Here is a 26665-nt window from a genome sequence, read left to right as displayed (position 1 = left end):
CCTGGCATGGTGAGAGGATGCTGTAGTGTGCCTTTCTTTATAATTTGCTGATTTTCCCTAACTTTTCTGACTTCCATATTTTTTTGTTTTTTTATGGAATTCATCGTGAGACCACCATGAATCTTCTAGGACACACCCTTAGAGAAAGTTGGCCTAAGCCAGTGGTCCTCAGACTTTAGTAGGTATAAGAATTCTTGGAGATACTTAATAATAATTCATATTCCTGTATTTGTATTCCACCTCAGAGGTTCCATTTAGCAGGTTCAAGAATCTGCCTTGTTTTAACAAACTCCCCAAGTAGTTCCAAATAAGGTAGTCCGTTGGTCATATTTTGAGGATCAACTGTCTTGACACTGGCTGGAGAAGCAAAAGAAGTCTTCTTTTAAACTATCATTTTTAAGTGGTTTTCCTAGAGTTTGCAATATATATTTACAAAAAAGCTAAGTCCACTTTCACTCTTCTTTATCCCTAATAACTTTCCTTACTTTGAAGTCTGTTATGTCTGAAATTAATATAGTTATTTTTGCTTTATTCTGATTGGTGTTATCATGGTATATTTGTTTCTGCCCGTTTACTTTTAATTTATGTGTGTGTTTACATTTAGCATGGATTTCTTGTAGACAACCTACAGTTGGGTCATGTTTTTGGATCCACTCTGACAATCTCTGTCTTTTAATTGCATGTAGACCATTGACATTTAATGTGATCATTGGTACAAATGGATTAATATCTATGTGTCATATTCCTACTGTTTTCTGTTTCTTGCCCTTGCTCTTTGTTCCTGTTTTTGTCTTCCATTCTTTTTTTCTTTTGCCTTTTGTGATTGTAATTGAGTATTTTATATGATCCATTATGTGTGTGTGTGTGTGTGTGTGTGTGTGTGTGTGTGTGTGTATTAGCATATCAATTATATTTCTTTTCTACTTTATTTAGTGGGTACAAAAGGAGTCTTTAAGCTGACATGCAATCCTACCCAACTCAGCAGAGAAGGTTGGAATAGAACTCCAGGCTGGGGAACTAAGTTTGAATTTTACTCCAAAATCAAATATCTTCTTGGGAAACCTCTGACACAGGTAGGCATATGTTCTAGACTTTTAGTTTGATATTTGAGCAAACTTAACTCTCAGAGGCATGATTAACAAATTGGACCTAGGAAAATTTGGAAGTCTTAAAGATTATAGGCATTCATTGTATGTTATGAACAGTTGAGTCATTTTCATTAAAAAAAAAAAGTATTTGGAGGAGTCTTTTTTTTTAAAGTTTGTTTGTTTGTTTGTTTATTTGTTTGTTTAAAGAGAATGAATCAGAGAGAGGCAGAGAGAGAAGGAGACAGAATCCCAGGCAGGCTCCTCATGGTCAGTACAGAGCCAAAGGCAAGGCTCAAGCTCATGAACTGTGGCTCATATCATGATCTGAGCCAAAATCAAGAGTTGAACGCTCAACTGACTGAGCCACCCAGGTGTCCCAATATTTGGAGGAGCTTTTAGGGTAAGACCGCAGATAGCCTAAGATTCAGTTCTTTGGGTTATCTGAATATGCTTTCTGGGAAGTTATAACATCTCCTTTTCTGGAAATTATTAAGAACATTATGAATATTAGATGACATGAGAGAGCTCAACAAGTTTGCAGACTGTTTATAAGAGAGATGAAGATTTACTAGAACAACTAAAATAGAGCTATCTGCAAAGAGAATGAGCTGTCTTGGCAGGCAGCAAACTTACATAACTAAAATGTACCAGTCTAAGATAGGTTGTGGAGGGAATTCAAATATCTCACCAGTTCTAGGGTTTTAAACTTTATTTTTATTTTTAATATAATTTATTGTCAAATTAGCTAACATACAGTGTGCAAAGTGTGCTCTTAGTTTTGGGGGTAGATTCCCGTGGTTCATCACTTATATACAACACCCAGCGCTCATCCCAAGTGTCCTCCTCAGTGTCCATCACCCATTTTCTCCTCTCCCCTACCCCCACCCACCCTCATAAATTTTAAAGTCCTTACCAGTTCTGAAATCCTAAATCTGATGTATAATCATTGCATGCCATGTTTTTGTTGTTGTTGGAAAACAATGGCAATTTTGTATTTTATTTCTGTAAAAATAACATATGTGTCCACTTGGGGGTAGTAAAGTATTTTTTCAGTATCTCTAGGGAGTCTTCTGTATTTCCTCTGCAAATACATTATATGTATAAGTGAAAACAATACCAACTAGATGTTATTTTATGTCTTTTATTTTGTAAGTGACAGTTTCTTCTAGTGTATAAACAAACACAATAGGAATTATGAACAAACACAGATTTTATGTCCCTTTTTTCCCTGTAATACCCAGGAATTAAAAACATACAAATTAAAATTGTTTTATCAGCAACACATATGCCCAGAGGCTGAATGACATTAGTGTTAATTCTTTAATGGTAGTTTCATTATGTTCAATTCAATTCAATTCAATTCAATTCAGTAAGATAGTCCCAAGATGGTTTGAAAATTCCTGGGTTATAAAGATACACTAACACTTGAATCATTCTCCTCTTAAACAATTTCAAGACTTTTACATTTTTATTATAATAACAGTAACATAACAATTTACTGCAAAACTTAGTGGGTTAAAATAATGCATCTTTGGGGCATGTGGGTGGCTCAGTTAAGCAGTTAACTGACTCTTGGTTTTGGGTCATGGTTTTTAAGTTCAAGCCCTGCATCGGGCTCTGTGCTGACAGTGCAGACCCTGCTTGGGATTCTCTCTCATTCTCTCTCTCTCTCTCTCTCTCTGCCCTTACCCTGATTGTGGTCATGCCCTCTTTCTCAAAATAAATAAATAACCTTAAAATAATGCATCTTTCTTCCCTCATAGTTTCTATGGGTCAAGAATCTGGGTACAGCTCAGCTGATAACCCTGGCTCAGAATTTCTCATGAGGCTGCAATCAGGGTGTCCACAGGCCTGCAGTCCCTTCAAGGCTTGACTGGGTTAGGATCTGCTTCCAAACTCACTGACAGTTAGCTTCTCCAGAGAATGCTATGTAAAGAGGGAGGAAGAGCCTGCTCAGTAGAGAAGGCAGAGTCTTTTTGTAACCTACTCTTGGAAGTGACATCAGTCATTTCTCTCATATTCTATTTGTTAGAAGCAAGTCATTAAAGTCCAACCCACACTCAAGGGGAGGGGGATACCTAGGACATGAGTACCAAAATATAGGGATCATTATAGGGGTCCGTTTAATAGGCTGCCTAACACAGATGCAGATTTCGCATTTTAACTTGTTTCTCTTTTGAAAAATTACTCAACAGCATCCAATAGTTAATGGGATTTTTATTTTATGGATATGTTGACCAGAATCTGTTTTGTACTGGTGTCAGTAGACATGATTCTAGTCCTTCCTCTGTGTTGACCAGCTGCAACACCTCAGGCATTTAAATCCTGAATTGTAGTTTTCTTGTCAACAAAAAGAGGCAGTTGGATTATACTCTTTACTCTCCTTTGTAGCTTGGACATTCTTTCCCAACAAATGATCAAGTTCTGTGCTAAGGGGGTCCAACTCTTTTTCCTTTAGATAAGAGTTCCTCAGTCTCAGCACTATTGACATTTTGGGTCTGCTGTCTTGGACATTCGAGGATGTTGAAAATCACCCCCGGCCTCTACTCACTAGATGTCACGAATAGCTCCTCTCTTTGTGACAATAAAAAATGTCTCTGACTTGGAGGACCACAGATCTAAGCAAAGCTAACATACAAAAATTATTTGCTTTTCTGTAATATCTTGATTTTTCCCTTGAGGAAAAAAATATATAAATTAATAAATATACAGATGTTAATAGCTTACAAGAATTTGTAATTTAAAAGAGAAGTGATCTTTTGAGGTAGAAATTTAAGACCTAGAGATAAGGTGTTTCTGGTGACTATAAAAGGGTGGGTAGGGGGCAGGGGTAGGACCCTATTCATGCTACGCATGAATCATACTTATCCTACAGAAAAAATTACTAGAGAATAATTTCCAGGAGCCACAGAAGTGATTGTGTGAAAGTACTCATGAGTCCTGTGATGGTTAATTTTACATGTCAACTTGACTGGGTCATGCAGTGCCCAAACATTTGGTCAAACATTATTCTGGGTGTATCCATGAGGGTGTTTCTTGGATGAGATTAACATTTGGATCCATCTGAATGAGCAGACTGAGTAAAGAAGATTGCCCTCTCTGATGTGGGTTGGTCTCATCCAATCAATTGAAGACCCGAATAGACCAAAAACGTTGAGTAAGAGGGAAGTTTGCCTGCTTGATTGCACTGGACCACTGGTCTTCCATCCTTGGACTGGAAATTATGCCATTGGCTTGTCCCTACTGGTTCTCAGGCCTTCAGACTCAGACTGGAACTATACTACTAGCTCTCTTGGGTCTCCAGGTTGGTTACCACAGATTCTTAGTCTTCTCAGTTTTTATAATAACATGAGCCAATTTCTTCTGTTAAGTGTGTGTGTGTGTGTGTGTGTGTGTGTGTGTGTGTGTCCATCTTACTGGCTCTATTTCTCTAGAGAATCCTGACTAATGCAAGCCCTGAGGGAATTTATAATAAAAGAAAAGATGGTCACAGGAAGACTTCTGGGGAAAATAGTTGAAAAGAAAATAGTTGAAAAGAGGATGGATAGGAGAAGTTAAGAAAAGTCATAACTTTTCTAAGAATCATATTCCAGGCCTCAGCACTATGTAACACTTGGAAAGTCTCTCTTTTTGCCACAGGTTCCTCCTATTGCCATTCTCAACTCCTAGGCACTGTAGACAAGGAATCTCTCCTTGACCAAACTTTAGTCAGGCTCCTTTGAGCCTTCTTTTTGATAAAGTCTCTTCTTGGTCCCCATCTTTGGGACTCTGAGTCCAAAGCCCACTTCTTGGCTTAGCAGTGGATCCTGCTAAGCCAGTTTATGGAGCATCCTTCTTCCCATTGACATCCGATCAAGTTCTTTAATTCTACCCTTTATCTAAAGAAGTTCTGCTTCCCCTCCCCCGCCCTTGATACTTAACCAAGTTCCCTCTTAGTAATTTTGCATCCACTCCCTCACCCTGACCATAGGCCATAAATCCCCACTGGGTTCTGTTGTGTTTGAGTTGAGTTCAGTCTCTCTCCCCTATTGCAGTAGTCTATCCCTTATTACAGTTGTCTTACATAGAGTCTTCCTCACCATTTTTAACAAGTTCCTAATGCAATTTTTGTTTTATTTTACACTACACTGCAATGAAAGATCCAGTAGATAAAAATTACAGGGGGCAGATTAAGACTAGATTCTTAGATATTTCTTCAATTCATGTCAACGTGTGATTTTAATTTTTTTTTTCTACTCAGCATGAACCATGTAACAGTTATCTAGGCATGTCTTAAAGCTATGCCTTTCTGTCAAAAATCGGTCCATATGTAGGGAGTACAAGGTAATTTTATAGCTAATCAAGTAGATATAAACCTATTGATAAAATCTTCTTTAGTGAGACACAAAGACTAATATTATGTATGTAAGAATTATGCTATTTTTAAAGATTATGCTTTGTTTTCTGAATTATCCAGATTATAGATTCTCCTCATTCATTCAAAAGTAGTGAGATACGTGAACTGAAATTGGAGTCAGGAGAAATCAGTCCAAATATCAACCCTGCCACTCACTGTTTTATCTTGGACTAGTCACTTGTCTTTTTTTTTTTTTTCTTTAGATTGGTGGTATAGATTTGTAGCTAAGAGTTGGAGGTCTAAATTTAGAATGGAATTAAACCTCATTTCAACATTTATTAGCTGTGTGACCTTGGGCAAGTTATTTAACTTCTCTGTTTCAATGTATTTTTCTTCTATGGAATGGGGATTATAATAGTGCCCATTTCTTGTGAAGTTCTTGGGAAGGTTAAATAAGATGATAAATGTAAAGTTCTTAGCACAGTAGCTGGAAAAGTCTCAATAAATGTTGATAGTTGAAAGGCACATTGGGCTAGATGATCTTGAAGTCTCCTTCATGTTCTAGTTATCTATAAATTTTCTAAGTTACATAGGCATTCAAAATAGGCTGCACGTCTCCATTTGGTTAGGGCCAGGGTTAAGAAGATAATGAGGGGCACCTGGGTGGCTCAGTCGGTTAAGCGGCCGACTCCGGCTCAGGTCATGATCTCGCGGTCTGTGAGTTCGAGCCCCGCGTCGGGCTCTGTGCTGACAGCTCAGAGCCTGGAGCCTGTTCCAGATTCTGTGTCTCCCTCTCTCTGACCCTCCCCTGTTCATGCTCTGTCTCTCCCTGTCTCAAAAATAAATAAAACGTTAAAAAAAAAAAGAATAGATAATGAAAGAATGAATATAAATTTTCTTTTAGTGGGTAAATTTGAATCCCCATAGATTCAACAGATTGAGAATAAGGGTGTACTTGTTATTCATTGTGTTTTTAGGTCTAGATCAATGTCTGCCACTTGGTGTATATTTAGCATTTACTGGAAAGGGAAAGTGGATAAAATATAGCATGTAGAGCAACTAAGAACAGTTCCAGGTCAGACTTCCTGCCTTGACCACTAGTCCTCTCACTTCTTTGTATAAATGGCAACTCAGTTACCTCTTTAAGACTCAATTATCTCGTTTGTCCAATGGGGATTGTTCCAAGCTTTACTTGATAAAAATGTCAAGCACATGACCCACTGTGTGCTTTGTCTAAGTGATTAGTAAATAGCCATATATGATCCCAATCTGATATTGAGGTTCAGACACATAATACAGCTAAACATTCATTTCTACATGTGTTGGAGATAGTGTAATGGTGAGTACCCCTGAGGCTTATCTTCTTTTCATTCCTCTCTGAGCTTCGTGTCTATGCTAGAATGACCACATTACTAGGATCCTTAGCCTCCTAAGTCTTCTAATTCTGAGAGTCAAAAAGAAGACATTTAATTCCACAGATGAAGACATGCCAGAGGCCTTTTAAAACAATTAATATGCTTGGTCATCCTTAGCAGCCTGGGAGCCTTGTGGTTTTGCTGACTGCTCTATCATAATATTGATTAATCTTTCATGTAACAAAGAAACAATCTTTAATGCATATTTGTGCCTTCATTATTAATGAAATCCTAGCAGTTGGTGGTAGAATCTTGGGCAGTTTGTTTATCTGGTGGAAACGACTACAAAAAACACCTGACACATTTCCTGATATAGAGCTCATTTAAATCTTACATTTGAATGCTGCCAGTGAGAGTAACATTCTCTAAAAATTGTAAACAAAGTGAAATGACATCAAAAAATATATCTTCATGAAGCAATAAATGCCTTCATTTCTATGGATCATTTTCTCACAAACACTTATAGCACTTCCTAGGTGTCCAGCACTGTCCTGGAATGTTACAAATCATATGTTGACTTATTTAATCTTCATGTAACCACAGTGATATAGATAGATACTGTCAGCATGTCTATTTTATAGATGGCAAAACTGAACTGTGGAGAGATTAGGTAACCTGTCCAAGGTCACGCAGTTAATGATGTTAAAGCCAGGATTTGAACCCAGACATCTGGCTCTAGGGTCCATGCTCTTGACTGCTGTGTTTGCTCTCCAATCTTTGTTAATGATTTAGTGGGAAATAAGTGAAGAGGTAATATTTGGGGATGGCATTAAACTGAAAGGCTTTTTTAGTGATGGCAGTGAAATAGAGTCCCATGTAGAATCCATGTAGTAAAATGGGGGAGGCTCAGACTTTGAAGTCAGATAGTTGTGGGTTCAAACTCGCTGCACCATTCACTAGATGCATTCTTCAGTCTCAACGCTTCACTACTTCTGGTGGTATTATACACCTCATCCTTGGTCAGGCCGTGGTCTCATGGTGAGTGGAGTATACTTCCAGGCCCCCAACTCTGAGATTGGCCATGTGACTTGCTTAGCATGGGAGCGCATGCAGTGGGTGGCCATTGTGTTCCTTGTGAATGCCCCAGCTTGGGTGGAGTAGAGTCACCCCAGCTAGGCTGCAGACAGTTGAGTAAGATATAAATACTGTTGTGCGACTCACTCAGACTTTGTGCTTGCTTGTCTCTTTTCCCAAGTGTAAGGGAGGACAAGTCTTATTTTGTCAACTGTAAGCAGGGAGATGACAACACCCTCTTAGTGAAGCTGTGGGAACTTAATGAGATAATCGTGTACATGAGTGTTATTGAGGTAAAACTAACAGTTTCTAAAACTCACAGTTCTACTTAAAGAATTGGTAATAAAGTTAGGATCAATATCAAAATTTTTAACATTTAAAAAAGGAAGCATGGAATTAGAACAAGATATTCCTTCTGTTGGTATAATATTCAAATAAATAATCCTTACCAAAGGCTGGTTAAGACCTATTTTCAAAATATCTAGTAGTCACAAATCATTCTTACCTATGCGTTAATGTTGGCTTCTTAACATATGTTTTTTTTTTTTTTTTAAAAATAATGAATTAATTTTCTTTTTAAATAGTGTTTTGTTTGCCAGCTCAATCTAACCATCCTGCCTACTAAATGCAAAGTATATATTTTTCACCCTGTGTATATTTCACTGGCAATGGCATCATTTAGGTATATGAAACAATTTCTATGTATAGATTAGTTAAAACTCCCAAACATTGACATTACCTAGAAAATGTTTCCAAAGTACAGCATATGCATATGTCTAATGTAGAGTTCAACTGTAATTTAATGATTTAGAAGGGATAAAAAAAAGGGAAGAGATAGATTGTTTCGATTTGCTTGGCTTGCATAAGCTAATACAACCTCAAGCTTTCTTACAATGTTTGTATAGTATACTTCTACATATTAAAGAAATGAGATCTCCAGCCAAGTAGAGAGAATGTGGAATCCTGCATCTTTTTACAATGAATCTTGTAGGATTGTTAAAAACAGATGTATAGGGAAGATAACATGTAGAACTGTTACTATTTTCTGCACTGATATTAATGGACAGAATCCAAGGATAATTCTTCCATTCTGGGTTAATTATAAAATGCTGATGAGGCTTTCATGTCATAATTAGCATGCTTTAGCTTATTTTATCCCATACCTCTGGGTCAAATTCTGGTTCATTGACTTTTTTTTTTTTCAGTGAGCTAACCACAAATTTAAGTGGTCTGTAATTATAATGGTGTTTGTTATTGGCCATCTAGTCTATAAACAAACCATGTGTCATACAGCAAGGTGGCAGATTGCCAGCATATCAGTGGTTAGTGATGTGCTGATAAGATGGCTCTCTGGGGGGAAAATAGCTCCAATGTAAAGTGTTTGCCAATGTCTGTGGTGTAAATATTCCCACTGTGGCCGATTTCAAGCTACCAATCATATAATACCAAGTTCCCAAAATTCCTAAATATATAATAATAAACTTTTGCAAGACAGTCTGAGCCAGTACCAGCCAGTACCACATCACTGAACAGTTAATACTTATAGACACTGGATTCTTATGTTGGAATAGTGATACTTTTAAATTCTCCTGCAATGCCTTCATTCAACTATAACTCATCCACTAAGTGAGACCATTAAGGGTGCCTTAATTCTAATAATTTAAGTCATAGACTACTTTGAGGAGCTAACCAAAGCTATAAACCTTCTCCACAAAAAAAAAAAGTACACACTAAGAATTATGAATACAATTTCAGAGGCTTCTTGGACTTCTGACACTTGTTCATGGGTCTTTATGGGCTAGACAATTTGGCAAGCAACGTTCTGAAGGTCATTACTTTAGTTCACTAAGTTTATGAATTACTAGAGAGCTCAAAAGTCACTGCTGAATTACAAAAGAGTATAATTACCAGCATTTTATTAATCATGTTTGCTGTGTGGCCTCTTTCATTATTTCAAAATGCAGAGATCACGAGGAATTCACAAGGAGATGATGAAGTCAACTATTGAGTAGCATTGAACAATTTGGCTTTAGTTTTTCCCTTTGTTCTACTAACTGTGTGTGAACCATTATATGAGCTAACTCTAAGACTTGCGACATTTGAATTTTTGTTTTGAAATATAAATTTCCTTTATGTATATGGATGCATGTGTGCATGTATATATATATGAACAAAATCTCAACACTTCCCCCCACCCCCCATTTAATGCTAGGCTTAATTAAACCTATTGCTCCTGAAAACAAAAAAGAGATCAAAGCTGTAATCAAGCAACAAAATTACTAGCTTCAATTTTAGTGTTGTTTCTTTTTCTACCCATCTACCTACACCAGCAGCATATTTAGTCCTGGTCACTGGGAGTTGATGTTAAAGATGATGACTTTACTAGATCTTCATTTGAGAAGGTCTCTAAAAGATGAGAAGGAAATTCATTTCTCCTCCATTTCTGGAGTTTTGTTCTGCTGAGTCTTTTCAACTTAATCCCCAAATGACCCGAGGATTCTGCTCACCAACATAAACCATCACTGGAGAATTCTGATTCATTAAAGTTGGCTGTTAATTAGCAAAGAGATTTTTAAAAATATATATTGAATCACTTTGAAGATGATTGTTCAGTTAGGAAATAATGATGTCAGAGACCAATAACAGGATGGTTTATCAGTAGGATGGTTCATTCAATTTAGGGAAAATTCAGAGACTAAAAGCTGGAACTTGTATGTTTCAGCGCCAGTAAGAATCTGGGGTTGGGAAGAACCTTCTGGCACTGTGGGCACAGCAAGGCATGCTGTTATAATCACAACTGGTTAAATAGTGAACTGAAAGATATCTGGTGAGAAACAGAATTTTTGTCTTTGGCTCTTAATGGGGTTTCATCTGGAGCTGTTCTTTGGCTCAGCACACTGGAATGTGAGTTCAACTAACTCACCACATATTTATTGAACCTCTACCATTGTGACAGATATACTACCAGGATCCCAGCAACAGCAAAAATGAACACAAGATACTTCATGCTTTTGAAAAATTTACATTCTGACAAAACAAGGATATACATCCCTGAAATACGAGGCAGAAAGAGGAAAAAGCTTAAGAGAGAGATTGACAAGTCAGATACCACATCTATTTGAATACATCAAGCAGGGTTTTATGGAGGTGACACACTGAGATGGGCATTGAAGGATGGGTAGGACAGCAACAGATGGAAACTAGAGACAAAGAGGGAATTTTATAAGCGAATATGTGCAGCCGGAATAACCAGGGCATATTTTCATAAGAAAAGCAAGTATTGTATTTTGAATAGAATATATATTACATGTGATTATATAATAGAAGAGGAGTCTGGAAAGTTGATTTTTCTTATATGTGCAAAGAGTGTTATAGAGGTAATGAAGGATTTAGTAAGTGAAAGTCATAGGATTGAGACTAGTAGTTACTATATGATTGTTTTTTTTCCCTATAGTAGACCATACCTCTATGTATGGAGTAAGACTTCAGAAATCCATGTCTAGACAAAACTATGAAAACAACTAAGCCTGTGTTTGGTATAGTTTATGTCTCTTTTGACGCTCCACCATGGCCTTCTCCGTCTTCCCATTCTTTTCTAAGTAGAACTTATATCTGATCTGATTCCTGGTGAGGAATGACTGAGAATGATGTGCGGATTAGGAAAGTGGGAATAAATAGCTCTAAGGAGCATCCCCATATTATCAGGAGGATTCTTCAAGTAAGAGGCTTCAAAATTCTAATGTATCACATTAAAAAGGCCAAATATGAGGCAGTAGGATAAAAAGTTTGCTGTGGAAGAACACTGGTATGGTTCCCTTGAGTCATATAAAGTAACATACCATCTACATGTCTTCCTTTTATATCTCACAGGGGCCATTGGTTGTGAGAGTTAGAGCCTGACTCAGAGTATGGATGACTCAGGACAAACTGTTTCCAAAAGTGAAAATCACTCAAAGTATAGGTGTCATTCTTTACTGGTCATGATTTTTTTTTCTTTCCATGAACTAGTGAAGGAGCATGAGGCAGTTAGGATGGTGGAAAGGAAGATAAAACTCAGAAGGTTCTGGGTTTTAGATACAGATTTGGTAGCAATTTGTTTAAATACACACACACACACACACACACACACAATTAGAAGTGAGTATATAAGTTGTAAGACTCATTTTACCTCCCTACTTTCATGTAAGAAGGCATAAATTTTACAGGGTGTCCCTTCCTGTAGTATGGTGGCATAAAGGAATGTCAACTCTTTGAGTGTCCCTTTCATGGTGCCTGTCCACTACAGAGGGCTGTAGGGGGGTGCGAGCTGCTGACGGTTAACTGACAAGAGAACTGGGGACCTGCATCTTCAGTCAGCTCCACAAGGTGGCATTCTGTCAGGAAGATGTTCCGCTGGGCAGGTGGCCCCTGTTGGTGGTGCCGAGAGTGCCCCTGTTTGCAGGGAGAGATCACATTCCAGAATGCTGCCCTGAAGCGGCGCGAGAGTAGGTTATAGATAATGGGGTTGACGGCTGAGCTCAGGTAGAAGAAGACACCTGGAACACAGGAGATTAAAAAAGAGACATGTTGAGGAGTGAGAGGCATGGTAGAATGAAGCATAACTATTTAACAAAGGCCTAGAATACCTGTGATTGCCTCTTTTGGAAGTAATAACATATACAAGACTCTAATTGAGAATACAAAATGCTCTGAACAGATCTGCCACCTGTGTGTTTAGGAATCAAACACAGAAAGATTAAAGAGTCTTGGAAAAATTTAGGCCGGCATGGGATCTCTCTGAGATGCTTGGCAAATTCCTTTGATCCCCACTTGTTTAATTAAAGAACATGCTCTGATAGCATTAACGAGAGAGATGCTTAAGTATCAGAGGAAAGAGAGATGTTTTTATCTCATTGGAGCTTTGCTTAAATCTATAATTTGAAACTGCAAGTAATGGAGGAATGGTAAATCAGTTAAGTCGTAGTCCCTGCTGAGATATCTTATAATGCTAACTATCTCTTCAAAGAAATATTCCCCAATGCACTTTTCCTACCTAGTCTTTTCCCTTGATGGCTCCTCCCACCTTACTTTGAACTTTATTAATTGTATTTTTCCATTTATTTTTCTCCACCAAATGCCTTGCACACTGACACTTTCCTGTTTGGCGCACATGTTTCTTTTATTTCTATGTCTATTTTATTCCCCAAGACCCAAGATGAGCTTAAGGTTGAGAATCAGAGAACTTTGTTTCGGATCTTACTTAGCCTTGCTCATTCTGTGACTTTAGACGGAAGTGGTACTTCCATTCTTTTCTCTGTAAAATGGGAATAGTAATACCACTCTAACCCACCTCCCTGAATTACTGTGAGGATAAAGTTGAGACGCTATCCACAGAGGGATTGAGAATGGCTAAGAATGTAAAAAAAGTGATAGGTACTGTCATTAACATGTTCGTTGTTGTCCTCATTTTTATAGTTCAGGACACACAGAGTGCCATACACCCTATGCACAGAACTGGGCAGGGAGGAATATAGGAGGAGAATATTGCTATGGGCTGTTAATTCATTCAATAAGTAAATATGATTGAATCCTTATTCTCTGCCAGAAACTTTGAGGCACATTGGTAGGCAGTGGATTTAGACTTTGGTCTCCAAGGACATGGAATAGTATTACAGAGGCAAGACCTATGCCTAACTTCAACAGTAAACAAAAGAACTCAACCAAACTATATCTGTTTATATATATATCATAGATATAAATATGATATATATATATATGATATATATATGATATACATATATATATATGACTGACAGTCATCCTATGGAAATTCACATAATGGCATAAACACAAGGACCATGATGGTCATGAAGGATTTAATGGGGTGCTTAAATGTTGCCTACCCTGAAGTGAGCAGGAGATAACTGGGGAAGACATAAGAGAGTACTTCAGGTAGAAGCTAAATGTGCAGAGGCAGGAATGGTTATATTGTGCAGGAATAATGCAGACACGCACAACCCTCTAATTAACCAGTTTGACAAGTATATGATTTATGAATGGAAATACATAACTTGAGGATCAAAAGGCAAGTTGGGGGCACTTTTTTGTAGCATTTAGAAGGTTTAGACTTCATCTGGTTGGCAATGTGGAGGAAGAGAGATGATTTTTAACTGGAAAATATTAATATAAATGTTGTAATTTGAAAATCTTAAAATGGTTGTCTTGATGCATCTGGAGATATAGAGTCAACCAGTTGTCTCATGTGATCTTGTAGTGTTTTTCAATGTATTTAATCACTTTCTTTTTTCGCAGCTTAACCACAAAGATAAGCTAAGAGCTATAAATATTTTTGAGATTTCACCCAGAATTAGTAATTAATTTAACATGGAGGAATATACTAATGTCAAGGTATAAACCATAACACAAGGCTTCCTGAGTACAAAAGAAAGGATGATTGAATATAGATAACATACATGGCACTCAATATACCTAGGAACACTGTTGTTTTTGCTTTATGCACACCTGCAACTTAATGTGCACAAGTTGCTTTTATCTGTTTTTTCTGGTGAGGTCTTTGATGATCTAATGTGCCCATAGAAGCAGCCAGTGACTAGCCAAGGTAGAGGGACAATGTGGTCTGCACGTAAGTCTAACAGTCACCTTTGCTGAGAAAGAGGGATACAGGTGACCATTCTCTGCTCCATTTTGGGAGAAAGAATCTTAAACTTGAAGTTGGGCAACTTGGGCTGGAACACTGTTTTTACTATTTGCCAACCAAGTGACTTTGGGCAAGTCATTTCTTTCTTGTGGAACTGTTCTTTCAGCTGTAAAAGGTGATGATAATATCTACTTACTAAGCTTTTGTGATGACTATAGAAAGATATATAGCATTGTGCAGCTTAAAAGGCTCTTTAATAGCTATTATTTCATTTACTTCTTACCAACAGCCCATGGTTTGTATAGGGCAGGCATTATTGCCATTTTCCAGTTGAGGAAACTATGGCATGAAGGAATCCACATTCTTCAGATCACACAGGATATTAATAATGGAAATGAGATGGAAATCCAGGTCCTCTGACTTAATGATCTTTCCATTGCTATTTCCACCCTATTCCATGGTATCCTTAACAAGCAACATTAAAGTAGCCTAAAAACAGATCCTGATGCCTCATGAATGCCCTTTGGTTAGTTTTCATGAGGATTTAATACTTGCTGAAGACAATATGAGATTTTAGGGACATCGACATTTAATAAAAACCAATTCAGTTATGTGGTCTTTGGATGCAAAACAAAGGAATCACTTCTTAGACCATTTTCCTGCTGTAATCACCAGGCTTAGAGTTGAGGTCTTCAATAAAGTAGGCTCTACAATAGTGATTTGGTATATTTCTTTTGGATAAGTAACATGCCTAATCAATACATGAATAAAAAATCAAATGTGTTCTTTATTGTATGGTGGGGTCCGCATAATAATTAGTATATATAAATAGAACCTAAGTGAGATTAAAAAGTAGATACTTGTGATATAACCAAACCAGCCAAAATTTTACCTGACACCACATGGATGAGATTGAACACAGCAGCCAGGGATTCAGTCCACTCCTCCACAAAGCTGAAGAAGAGCCGATCAATGTGGAATGGGGCCCAACAGATAGCAAACACTAAGACCAAGACAACTGGAAAAGGATGATGAATGAAAGAGCAAAGGACAGTCAAGGCAAGGATAGGTATATAATGCCCACTCTGAATCCAGCCATTCCTTCTAGCATTTCCCCTCCACCATCTTTTTAATCATTGTAATGGACCATCTAGATCCTAAAGAACCTCTACATAGAACATTTACACATGAGAGTGAATTGTATAGGATTTAGGGTCAGTTTCCATATGATTGTATAAGATTTCTTGTACAATATGAGTTTACTTTAGAATGCTTAAAATAGTACTGACTTTGTTCAAAGCTGAAAACATTCTATTGTGGAAAATATGTTGCAAGAAGGTTGTTGGTACCACATAAATGGGTTATATGAATAAAATGATTGGGTTCAAGCAATTGGTGTTCTTTTAAGTCCTAGATTAATAACAAACTATTGATACAGTATATAGTATAAATGTTGTATGAATTTATCTTTTTACTCTAGAAATAATTAGAAACTTATGCGAATTCAGTCATTCTGTAAGGGGTGGGAGGGACGTAAAGAAAGAAAAATCGTGAGTGTTATATTGCTTTACAAGCATCTTTTGATTGAGGTGGAGATGTGTCTATTATAACTTTTCTATGGTACAGATTGCCTCACAATTTTTTTTTTGTTTTTACTTTTTGTTTTTATAAAATTACAGACTCACAGAAATACACTATTGCCCAGGGTTTTTTGTTTTTGTTTTTGTTTTTGTTTTTTTAATTTTCAGCTCCTAAGACAGAGATTAGTGCTACCATATTTTCTCTTTGGGGCATTTAATCTTCACCAATATAAATATGTATGCTTTTTTGTTTTCTCTTCTGAAGTTGTAAAATACTTTTATTTCCCAAGACATGATGCTTGAGATTTCCCTCAGGAAAGTCTTGTAGGGACTAGCGGGGAGATAGGAATATAGATGAAACAAGATTAGTTGTGAGTTGGTAATATTTAAAGCTGGGTGATGGGTACATGGGTGATCATTTTACAATTCTCTGAATTTGTGAGTGCATTTGAAGTTTCCATGGTAAATGGTGTGGTATGCCTGTGTGGTGTAGTTTCAAGAATATCTGAATGGTTTTTTTTGAGTTTACCAACCCCCCCCCCGCCGGCCTTCTACCAGAAAAAGTCCCTAATCTGCTCACTACTGCCTACAAATCCCTTTAGTTAAAAATTTAATTACTGTTAACATGGAACACTCCAACCCCAAAGGCAAATACTTTACTGTATATTTTATCACAGTGACTTTAATGTGCATGCACTTCAAATCTTTTTGCGAGAGCAGATTATGATCAAGGAGGAAGGGGAGAGAGAGATTATGAAGACACGAGATTTCTTAATAGGGAAAGTCAGGTGCCAACAGGGGCTAAGCGATTTCTAAGATGATGACTACTAGAATTGAAAAGACAGGCTTTAGTGACTTCACAGGATTTTTGCTCATAAACACCACATAGAGTAAGTGAAGGATTAGCCTGAAGGATTTGTTTCTTTCAAATGTTTGGTTTTGTCTTGGGAAGTTTATTATAAATCTCCTTTCCTCCTTTCTCATTAATATTTCTCATACGCTAGTGCAGGACTATATATATATCTTAATATTTATTTATTTTTGAGAGTGCGGGAGGGGCAGAGAATAAGGGAGACAGATAATCCCAAGCAGGCTCCAGCTGTCAGTACAGAGCCTGAGCCCAACGACAGATCTCACGAACCCTGAGATCATGACCTGAGCAGAAACCAATAGTCGATGCTTAACTGACTGAACTGAGCCACCCAGGCACCCCAGGACCACATATTTTTATAGCACTCTTTTGGGAGAGTGTAGAGCAGTGCCCAGATTTTTAAAAACACCTTATCTATACAAAAGAGTGTATTGTTTTATATAAAATCATATGATGTTATAGGTGGTATGACTGCTTACAGTTACTCTTGACCACATGTTCTTAATCTGGAATTAAAAGATCCTAGGGAGTCCAAGGATGGGTGTCAACAGGTTCGTGATCCCCTGGAAAGGATTATACAATGTTTGTGTATGTGTATTTGTACATTTTCTGAGGGGAGAGTTCACAGCTTTCATTGTATTTAAAAAAAAATTAAAAAAGCAACTCATAACACAAAATAGGTTAAAAATAACCTGCTAAGTTTAGAGAGGAAAAGAAATGCTCAAAATCTCAGAGAGTGAGATTTGCCAAATACCTCAGAGAGTATTACAATGACACAATTCAGGGCATTGTTTGAGGGTTAAAAAGTGAAATAGAAACAAAACAGAAAGGTTCTAGGAGGCTGAGAAAACCAAGGAAGACCAGACCTCAACATCTTGTTTCAGAATTTTGATTCTGACCCCAGCAACGCTTTCTCAGTACCAAATGCAACTCCTTTGCTTTCACAAACAAACAAGCCCCAAACAAAATGAAGGACTCACATAGCATCTTGGTGACTGATTTTCTGGCAGGTCTTTGAATATTTGCAGTCATTTCATCTGCCCCAAGCAGTTGGTCCTTCTTTAGCTGCAAGGGAAGTGGAAAAGTTGCTAAGGGAGGTAAACATTTTTTTCCTCCTGTTAAGATCTGAGAAATGTAGCTCTAACACTCATTTTGCAGACAAAAAACTGGGACACAAAGAAATGTAAGAATTTGTCAAATGTTTAACAATAAGTTGGAGGTGGAGTTGGATCCCCAAGTCACCTAAATCAACAGGATCGAGGGTTGTGGCCACATTGCAATGCAACCATTTATCATACGCTATTCTGTAAAACCCTGGTTATATAGTATGTTAACGGGTATTCTATAAAAAATGTGAAATTCTAAAGTAAAAAAAAGTTAGGTAGGCAATTCATTCATTCATTCAATAATAATCAGATATCTTTTAGAATGGAATCCCTCTGCTATAGGGTAGGTAGTCAGTAGAAAACAAAAACAGATATTGTTTCTGTTTCATAAATTTTATAGTCTTTATTGTGAGTCTTCTCAGTGTCTTTAAGGTGCTGATAGACATTATGAACATATTCCTGGGGGTTCATGTATCATCCTTCCCTCATCCCCACCTTCCACACCCCACATCTCCAACCCCAACCTCAAAGGAGATAGTGCTTCTTTGACTAAACAATTTCCCCCCACCCAACCCTTTTCAGTGGAATACTTACTATATCTTAAGAAGCGCAATCTGAGAAATTCTATGTTAATAATGTTACTGATAAGACTGCACATGTTTCTGAATTTAGATGTGGAATATACTCATCCTGTTGCAAGAGGTGGTGATCCTTGAAGTCTCTAAAAATGTCAAATATTAACACCACTGTACATGCAATTTTTCCCACCCTGTTCAAGTCCCATCTACTTCTACAAGACTCTGGTGGCCCTGCAGCCCATTATCCTCTCCTTCCTCTCAACTCCCTTAGCACTGAAGATCTGCATCGTTTACCTAGTTGTGGAATTTTCTTCTTTTCAACTTACATATTTTTAGCTTGTGGGGTTATACAACTATAAAGAAACCATAAAGAAAGCTTTAAGGACTCATGACAAACTACTATCAAGTATCTACAAGATAGTACAGTATGTGTTTGTGCTTGATTCTCTAGCACTTATTCTCTTCTTTTCCTACCAATGGTACCATGATTTTCCTTTAGGAAATTAACGCTTTCTCCATTCCTAGGCATTCATTAATTTGGATGGCAATGATCCCATCTCCAGCTCCAGGTTCAGACCCTAAATAATTTAGCTCCTTTCCATCAGTCACAGTGATTAGATGATTGGAATCAATGGGGTTTCAGATTCTTGCTTGTACTTCTAGGAATTGAAGCTTTATTTCTCTCTTATTGGGACCCCTTCTTGTTCTCAGCATGGAATTCTGGAATATAACAGCTATTTTTTTTTCCACCACAAGGAAAGTGCTGGGAGCCACGAATGACCTGTTGTGTGTATTTTGAGGTTGAAATCAACATTATGGACAGAAGAGCAAAGAAATAGAAATAAAGCTAGGTCTTTGAGAATATTGTGTGTTTTACAGAATTAAGCTTCATCAGAAGCCAGCTCCACTTCTTAATTTTTCAGGTCTATACTACCCTTCATATTTTGCCAGATTGAGTTGGGGTTCCCTCATTAGCAACGTAGAAAGTTCTGACACACTTATCAGGGCCATCAGGTGGAAGGAACATTCAACTTATTCTATATAGTCTTGGGTAGATTAGGATCAGATTGTTGAATTATAAGAAAATGTATTCCAGTTCAAGATAAAAAAGAGTTTGGTGTGGGTATGTGCAACAGTAGAACAGACTGCTCTAAGAATCAGTGACCTTCCTGAGCTGGATGGCTTTTTTATAGAATGCTTTAGAGAAGGTATTTAAAATTAAATAAGAGTTGGGGGCACCTGGGTGGCTCAGTCAGTTAAGCGTCCGACTTTGGCTCAGGTCATGATCTTGCCATCTGTGAGTTCAAACCCTGAATTGCACTCTGTGATGATAGCTAAGAGCCTGGAGCCTGCTTTGGATTCTATGTCTCCCTCTCTCTGCCCCTGCCCCACTTGCGCTCTCTCTCTCTCAAAAAATAAATACACATTAAAAAATAATTTTAAATTAAATAAGACTTGGAAGAGAGGGCCATTAAAAGTTGCCTACAGAGTTAAACAAAGGAGTATCCTGTCTCTCTGACAAACATGTTAGCTCCTAGAAGTCAGGTAGCTCTCAGGACCACACCAGCCCTGAAGCATCACTTGGATAATTAACAAACCTGACCAATCGGTCTCTGAATATACTGGTGCTCTCTACGTACACCCGTGTCTTTACAAAGTAAGGGACTAAGGAGTCTGTGAGATTTAACCCTTCCAAGGTCATCTAGAACTTGGAAACAAGAAAGAAAAATATTGTGCAGTTATTAGGAATAGACAGGAGGAAACTGACAATAATGTTATTAATGTAATAGTAAAACAAAATAATGCAGGTATAGTGCTCATCTCAGTTCCTGGCACATGCTATTCAATAAGTTATATATTGTCATTCTGGTTATTGTCCTCAGTTTACTCAAAAGACATAATAAAAACTGAATTTTGGTGAAACAGGGTTATTTATTCATATCTGTGGGCTCACTCATGTGGATTACTGAGTCCCTTCCAGAAATTCTCCCTCTCATGGTAACTGTCACCCATAAGCAGTACTTGTGTTGAGACAAAGAAGCAAACAGATGCACTGAGACAAAAACCTTATTGTTTAAGAGCAATAAATCAAACTGCACATCTTACTAACTCATCATTTAAATCTGCTAAAGGTTCTAATTATTTCCTACTATTTTAATCTTATTTTTAAAGTTTATTTATTTTTGAGAGAAAGAGTGAGAGCTCAAGGGCAGGGGAGCGGCAGAGAGAGAGGGAGAGAGATAGAGTCCCAAGTAGGCTCTGCACTGTCAGCACGGAGCCTGATGTGGGGCTTGAACCCACGAACCATGAGATCATGACCTGAACCAAAAGCAAGAGTCGGACGTCTAACCGACTGAGTCACCCAGGCACCCCCCATACCATTTTTTAAATTTTGTCATTATTACAAGAGAGTCATTCCATAATTTGATTTCAGTCCATAATTAAGAACAAAGAACAACTATTGAGATCTATTAGTCCCTTCTTTGGGTGGGTTTAAAAGTTCTCATTGGTAATTTCTCTACTTAAAGTAATAGTTTCCTTAAATCAAACATAAAGCAAACAGTTCATACAGTTCTTTTATGAACAGGCTTCCTGTACAGTGTAGTTTGCAACGAAAAGAAAATTATATTAATAATTTCTTACTTTTCAGCTTCCATAGGTTTTAGAGATACAACTAACCAACTAGGGGGAAGAGTGAAAACTGAATATTTATGCATCTTATACATTGTTACAGTGGAATTTGAAGGAGGCGGTATAGTAGAATAGAATGCACACAATTTGTCTGGCCAATATTAACTACTGCTGTATGTTTGAATTATTTTATTTCCCTTCAGATGTTTAGCAAAGTAGCTATTCACCCCTTAAGTATTCTCCCCACCCCTGCACTTCTAAAAGTCAAGATACAAAAAGAGGAGTGAAAAATTGTGGTTACTCTACAGGAAGTTCAGAGGCCTTCCTCTCCACTCACTTTAGCTGTGTGAGATAAAAGGTGAAGGGGAGGGCCATGTGGGGGATTCACGTTGATATATTATGCCGATCCAGTTGTTTCTATGATTACAATCATTCCACCACATTTATATAGTTTGTGGAGACTAAGCTCCAGAATACCAAGATATACTCCTAGCTTTTGTGTAAATATTTCCACAATCTGAACAAGATCTGTTTATTAAAAAAAAATAGTGCAACTCTGTTTGGCATGGCTGGATTCTGCTACAATTCATAATATATCCTCTTCAATTCAAGTGTTAATGTTGCCTGCAGGAGTATAAGTACCAGGTGAGAGACCCAAAGAGCTTCCCTCCCAGATGGGAAGAAACTTGCCTTGGGGTTGTCTACTTTCCATCTCTAACAGGTTTGAGCCTTGGAGAGCAGCTCAGTGGGTACTTGTATCCTGGAATGATGCAGCAGCACACATATGGCTCCCCTCTTTCTTCCTTGGTCCTGGGATTCCATCAAAGGGAAATCACCAGGAACCATGACCATGTACACAGGGACGAGGTACAGCTAGAGTCAGGGAGAGCTTTCCCGAGGAAGTGTGGGTGAAGTAGGATTTAAAATATGAGTTAGAATTAGCAAAGCAAAAGGGATTGTGATTGTCAACAGTAGCCACATTTTGGGCAATGATGCAGCAAAGGGTACAGCCTGTGCAAAGGCCTCGAACGCCGTAGTCTAGGGCCTATTTCTCCTAACTCCATCTACAGATCTTTAATTCCTCTAGAAGTGATATTCTAAGTCAAGAGTCTTTCCCTGGTGTCCTCTGGGTAACAGCTCATCCTTCCTGAGAATAGGAATGCTCGAAGTTTCACTATACACACAAAGCAAACTAGATAGTTTCTAAGCTGTCATCTGAACTGTCACTTAGCTCCTGATACAAGGTAGCCTTAAGTTCATTACAGCAAAACAAAATGAAACACAAAGTAATTGGTTGGGGTGAGGGATATGTGTTTCCTACTCAAAGTTAAATACTTCTCCCAAATTAACCCAAGATAAATGATTGGTGTTGGATGAGATGGTATTGATAAGTTTGGGGTAGAGATTTCTCACAGGGCTCATGATATGTGGAATCATGCAGAAATCCTTTTCCCCCAGTGATCCACACACATTCCCCCAGTGATACACACACATTCTAAAGCTAGTCTGGGGTGACATGTATCTCTGGGAATAGAGGAGCCATCCCTCTAAGAGGAGAATGACAAAACTCCCTGCCTGATTAAATTTACTCCTGTGTCTGGACATCTGTGGTACTTAGAATTTGTTCTTCTTAGTTGGATTCTGCCACTCATCTTAGGCACAGCATGTATTTAAAAGGACCACTTGTGGGGCAGTCATTTCTGATATTCACCTTTCTCAAAGATGCACTGAGATGGGAGTACCTTGACTGTCACAGAATACATGGTGGCAGAGCCATCTTGAAACATATGATGTGAATGTGATGTTTTGTTTTCCCTTCATTATTAATTCTCGTTGTTCCTGCTCATGGATTTTTCTTTCTCATTTTTTTTTAGGTTATTACAGACTGCCAGAGCTATTGGGAGCCTTAGATATGATCTAAGGTGACCTTTTCATTTTATAAATGTGAAAACTAACTCCAGGAGAGAGTTGTGTGGCTTGGCTAAAAGCATATTTTATGTGAGCTTCAGATCTGGGAATCTAAGTAGTCCTAAGACTGTTTACAAAACACAAACTGCCTCCTTAAATGGGCATAAAACCGTCACAGTTAGATTTCATCTCTATGAATTTGGATGCAGAATGTACCAGGAGAGGAATTATATAGACTCACTACTACCCTCACCAAAAGTAGTTTCTCTCAGCTAATTTAGATTAGAAAAAAAAACCCAACTCATGAGTATCATATCACCATGAGTATAGGAAAGGAACCGTCTCTAATTATAAGATATGTTGGAAACAAAGTGATAGTGTTTTATTAATTCTGGCTGTCACTTATCTCCACTTTCTTCTACTCTATCTTACGTGCTCTGTTCACTTCTTTGTCCCTCAGTTTCCATCTGATCAAGAGAAATCCAAGTTGGTCCCACTCAAGCCATATATATATATATATATATATATATATATATATATACACACACATATACATATATATGTGTATATATATACATATACATATGTATATATATATATATATATATATATATATACACACATATATATATATATATATATATATATTTTTTTTTTTTTGCATTTTAACCTGATATTTCAACCAAAGGGTCAAAGCAACCATAAGGAACAGTCTCACTTTAAAACTATATATCTGTCTTGGAGTAGAAGATAGAGATAGTTTATGTTATACACAGACCAAATTGGTACAGAGGAAAATTTCAATGCAGGCGGTAGATGGGGACAGGAGACAACAGGATGTGGAACAGTTTCTCCTGTGGTAGCCACTTTGTGCTATTTAAAATGAGGCTCCCCCTCAGGCCTACTGAATCAGGATTTCCCAGGGGGAAGGGCCTGCACTTTGATACCCATAGTAAAATTTCTAGGAACTCCTAGATTTGAAAGCCACAGGCATAGAGGGAAGAATAATGATAGATGAGTTGAAGGAAATGGTTTATAGTTGTGGTTAGTATTTGCCTGATTTGGGGCCGGTCCTTTAACTTCTGTTTGCCCTCTGAGCTCATTCTGTTTTCCTCTCTGCTTCCTTCCAATTCTGGATTTCTCCAAGTCTAAGTTCTTTTCTCTGAACTTTGAGTCAATGAGAGAAGAAGAGATACCACCCTAAGCCAGCGAGCTCGGATACTCACTTTGAGCCCCATGAGGTAGTAGAGGACACTGATGACAGTCATGGGGAGGATGTAGAAGAGGAAAGAGGTAACCTGGATGACGAAATTGTAGATCCATATGGGCTTGATGACCGCACAGGTGGCGGAGCCCGGGACCAAGGACCCATTGGGGAAGTAGTGGAGCTTGATGCCGTGAACGCTGGTGTTGGGCAGAGAGGAGAGGGCAGAGAAGCCCCAGACGAGGCCAAGGATCCTGAGAGCCCGCCGCCGGGTGCTCCTCAGTTTGGCCCGGAACGGGTAGAGGACGGCCACGTAGCGTTCCACGCTGACCGTGGTGACGCTGAGGACGGAGGCAAAGCACACCGTCTCAAAGAGGGCCGTCTTGAAGTAGCAGCCCACCAGCCCAAACAGGAAGGGGTAGTTGCGCCACATCTCGTAGACTTCCAGGGGCATCCCAAGGAGCAGGACCAGGAGGTCGGAGACGGCCAAGCTGAACAGGTAGTAGTTGGTGGGCGTCTTCATAGCCTGGTGCCGAAGAATCACCAGGCACACCAGGAAATTGCCGACGAGTCCCACGACGAAAATCAGCGCATACACTGCAGTCACTGGGAAGAAGAAGTGGCTGCGTGGAGGCCCGTAGAGGAAGGCCAGGTAGTCCTCGGTGCTGTTCAGGTATTTCTGGGATGGATCTGCCAGTTCCTGCTGGTGGATCCAGGAAACGTTCTTGTGTTTTTCCATTACTGGTTTTAAACTGCAAGACCTGAGCCTCCTCTGATAGAGGCTTCTGTCCCAGGCTGAGCCAGAAAAGAAAGAGAAAGCAGGCAGGAAAGCACACTCGGGGGGGGGGGGGGGGGGGGGGGGGGAAGAGGCTGGGGAAGCGTGAGTAGTTCAGAAACGCTGGGCTGCTCAGACCCGGATCCCTTTGGAAGAGATAGAGGCCCCGCCCCTGCACGGGCTGTGGGCCAATGAGTGTGTGTCAGACGCTCAGCCAGAGGACCCCTGGGTTGGAGGGCTGGCTTTGAAGCAGGAGCTGGAGAGGAGCGGGAGACGTTTCTCTGGATTGGAAGGAGCTGGGAAAACAGCTAACACAGAGGGTGACACTCTCACTTAAATAAGCCGTGGGTACTTTGAGCGTGCGTTTTGCAGAGCTGTGGGCGTCTGGATGGAAATACAAAATAAAGTTGCAGGGTCATGGATAGGAGAGTACAAATTTCCATTGATCCTTGTCACCTGCACAGCGTGACAAAAATGGGAGATCAATAGATTTCTCAAGTTCTCTTGTTCCGTTGGAAATCCAGGGCTCTCTGGGGAAAACATGATCAATGTGCCTTTCTGGTTTGTTTGCATCCACAATAGAATCCAAAGCCTGGAAAAACCCTTGTGCCACATCTAGCTCTGCCGGCTGTCTCTCACTTCGGTCTCTTTTGGCAGTGGCTTGCTGTACTAAAAGGCAGTGGGGTTTAAAATCAGGCACACCCATAGAAATCATGTAAAGGCATTGGGATTGTTGCTCAGACTCTCCCAGCCTCATTTCCTTATCTGTAAATTGAAGATTTATTCACTCTATTTTATTCAACCAATACTTCTTGAGGGTTCACTGTGTTACCAGGCAATGTTCTAGGCTCTGTGGAAACATCAGCAGACAAGCAAAACAAAGATCTTTGTCATGTGGAACTTTTCTTACTGTAGGGAATTCTGAAAATATGCAAGCAAACAAATAATAATACAATTTCAGATAATAACTTGTGTTGTGAGGGGAAAGAAGGATATAGGACCATACACACATAAGGCTGGGGGTGTTCTTTTATTAAGGATGGTCAAAGAAAAATTACATCGGGAAATGTCATTTGGGCTGAGGTCTGAATGATGAGAAGTCAGTCATAAAAGAGCAAAGGGTGAGGTGCCTGGTTGGCTCAGTCGGTTGAGCGTCCGACTTCAGCTCAGGTCATGATCTCACAGCTGGTGAGTTTGAGCCCCATGTCGGGCTCTGTGCTGACAGCTCAGAGCCTGGAGTCTGCTTTGGATTCTGTGTCTCCCTCTCTCTCTCTGTCCCTAACCCACTCGCATTCTGTCTCTGTCTCTCTCAAAAATAAATAAACATTAAAAAAATTTTTTAAAGAGCAAAGGGAAGTGCATTCCCAGCAAAAGTAATAGCGAGCGCAAAAGTCCTGAGGCAATAATGAGCTTGATGTGTTTCAGAAACATCAAGAAGACAAATGCAGGTGGGACTTAATGAGTGGACAGGAGAGTATGAGTGATTAGCTTGAAGTGACTAGTGGGGACCAGATCATGTAAA

The 26665-nt window shown here is 38.8% G+C and overlaps 1 protein-coding gene and 1 long non-coding RNA gene across 4 annotated transcripts in view; one reads left to right on the top strand and one right to left on the bottom strand.

The window, feature by feature from the left end:
- The window catches only part of LOC122225932, a 186068-nt gene extending 162852 nt beyond the window's left edge, over positions 1–23216 (top strand). For both annotated transcript variants that reach the window (XR_006205434.1, XR_006205435.1), the window contains 2 exons: positions 934–1073; positions 23131–23216. This is a non-coding gene — a long non-coding RNA (uncharacterized LOC122225932). The remainder of the gene's footprint in view (positions 1–933; positions 1074–23130) is intronic.
- Positions 10877–25143, bottom strand: NMUR2 (neuromedin U receptor 2). 2 transcript variants are annotated; one of them, XM_042948621.1, is made up of 4 exons: positions 24391–25143; positions 17922–18006; positions 15383–15508; positions 10877–12388 (listed from the first exon to the last, which is right to left on the bottom strand). In XM_042948621.1, the coding sequence occupies exons 1-4, from the start codon at positions 25105–25107 to the stop codon at positions 12117–12119; spliced, it is 1200 nt and encodes a 399-aa protein (XP_042804555.1). In that variant the 5' UTR covers positions 25108–25143; the 3' UTR covers positions 10877–12116. The 2 variants fall into 2 exon arrangements, with proteins under 2 accessions (XP_042804555.1, XP_042804557.1); XM_042948623.1 differs by lacking the exon at positions 15383–15508.
- Positions 25144–26665: the final 1522 nt, after the last annotated feature.

This window comes from Panthera leo, chromosome A1 (assembly GCF_018350215.1).
Source record: "Panthera leo isolate Ple1 chromosome A1, P.leo_Ple1_pat1.1, whole genome shotgun sequence".
Taxonomy (NCBI): Eukaryota; Metazoa; Chordata; class Mammalia; order Carnivora; family Felidae; genus Panthera; species Panthera leo.
The sequence above is the reverse complement of the archived record's forward strand: the minus strand, read 5'-3'. Positions and strand labels throughout refer to the sequence as shown.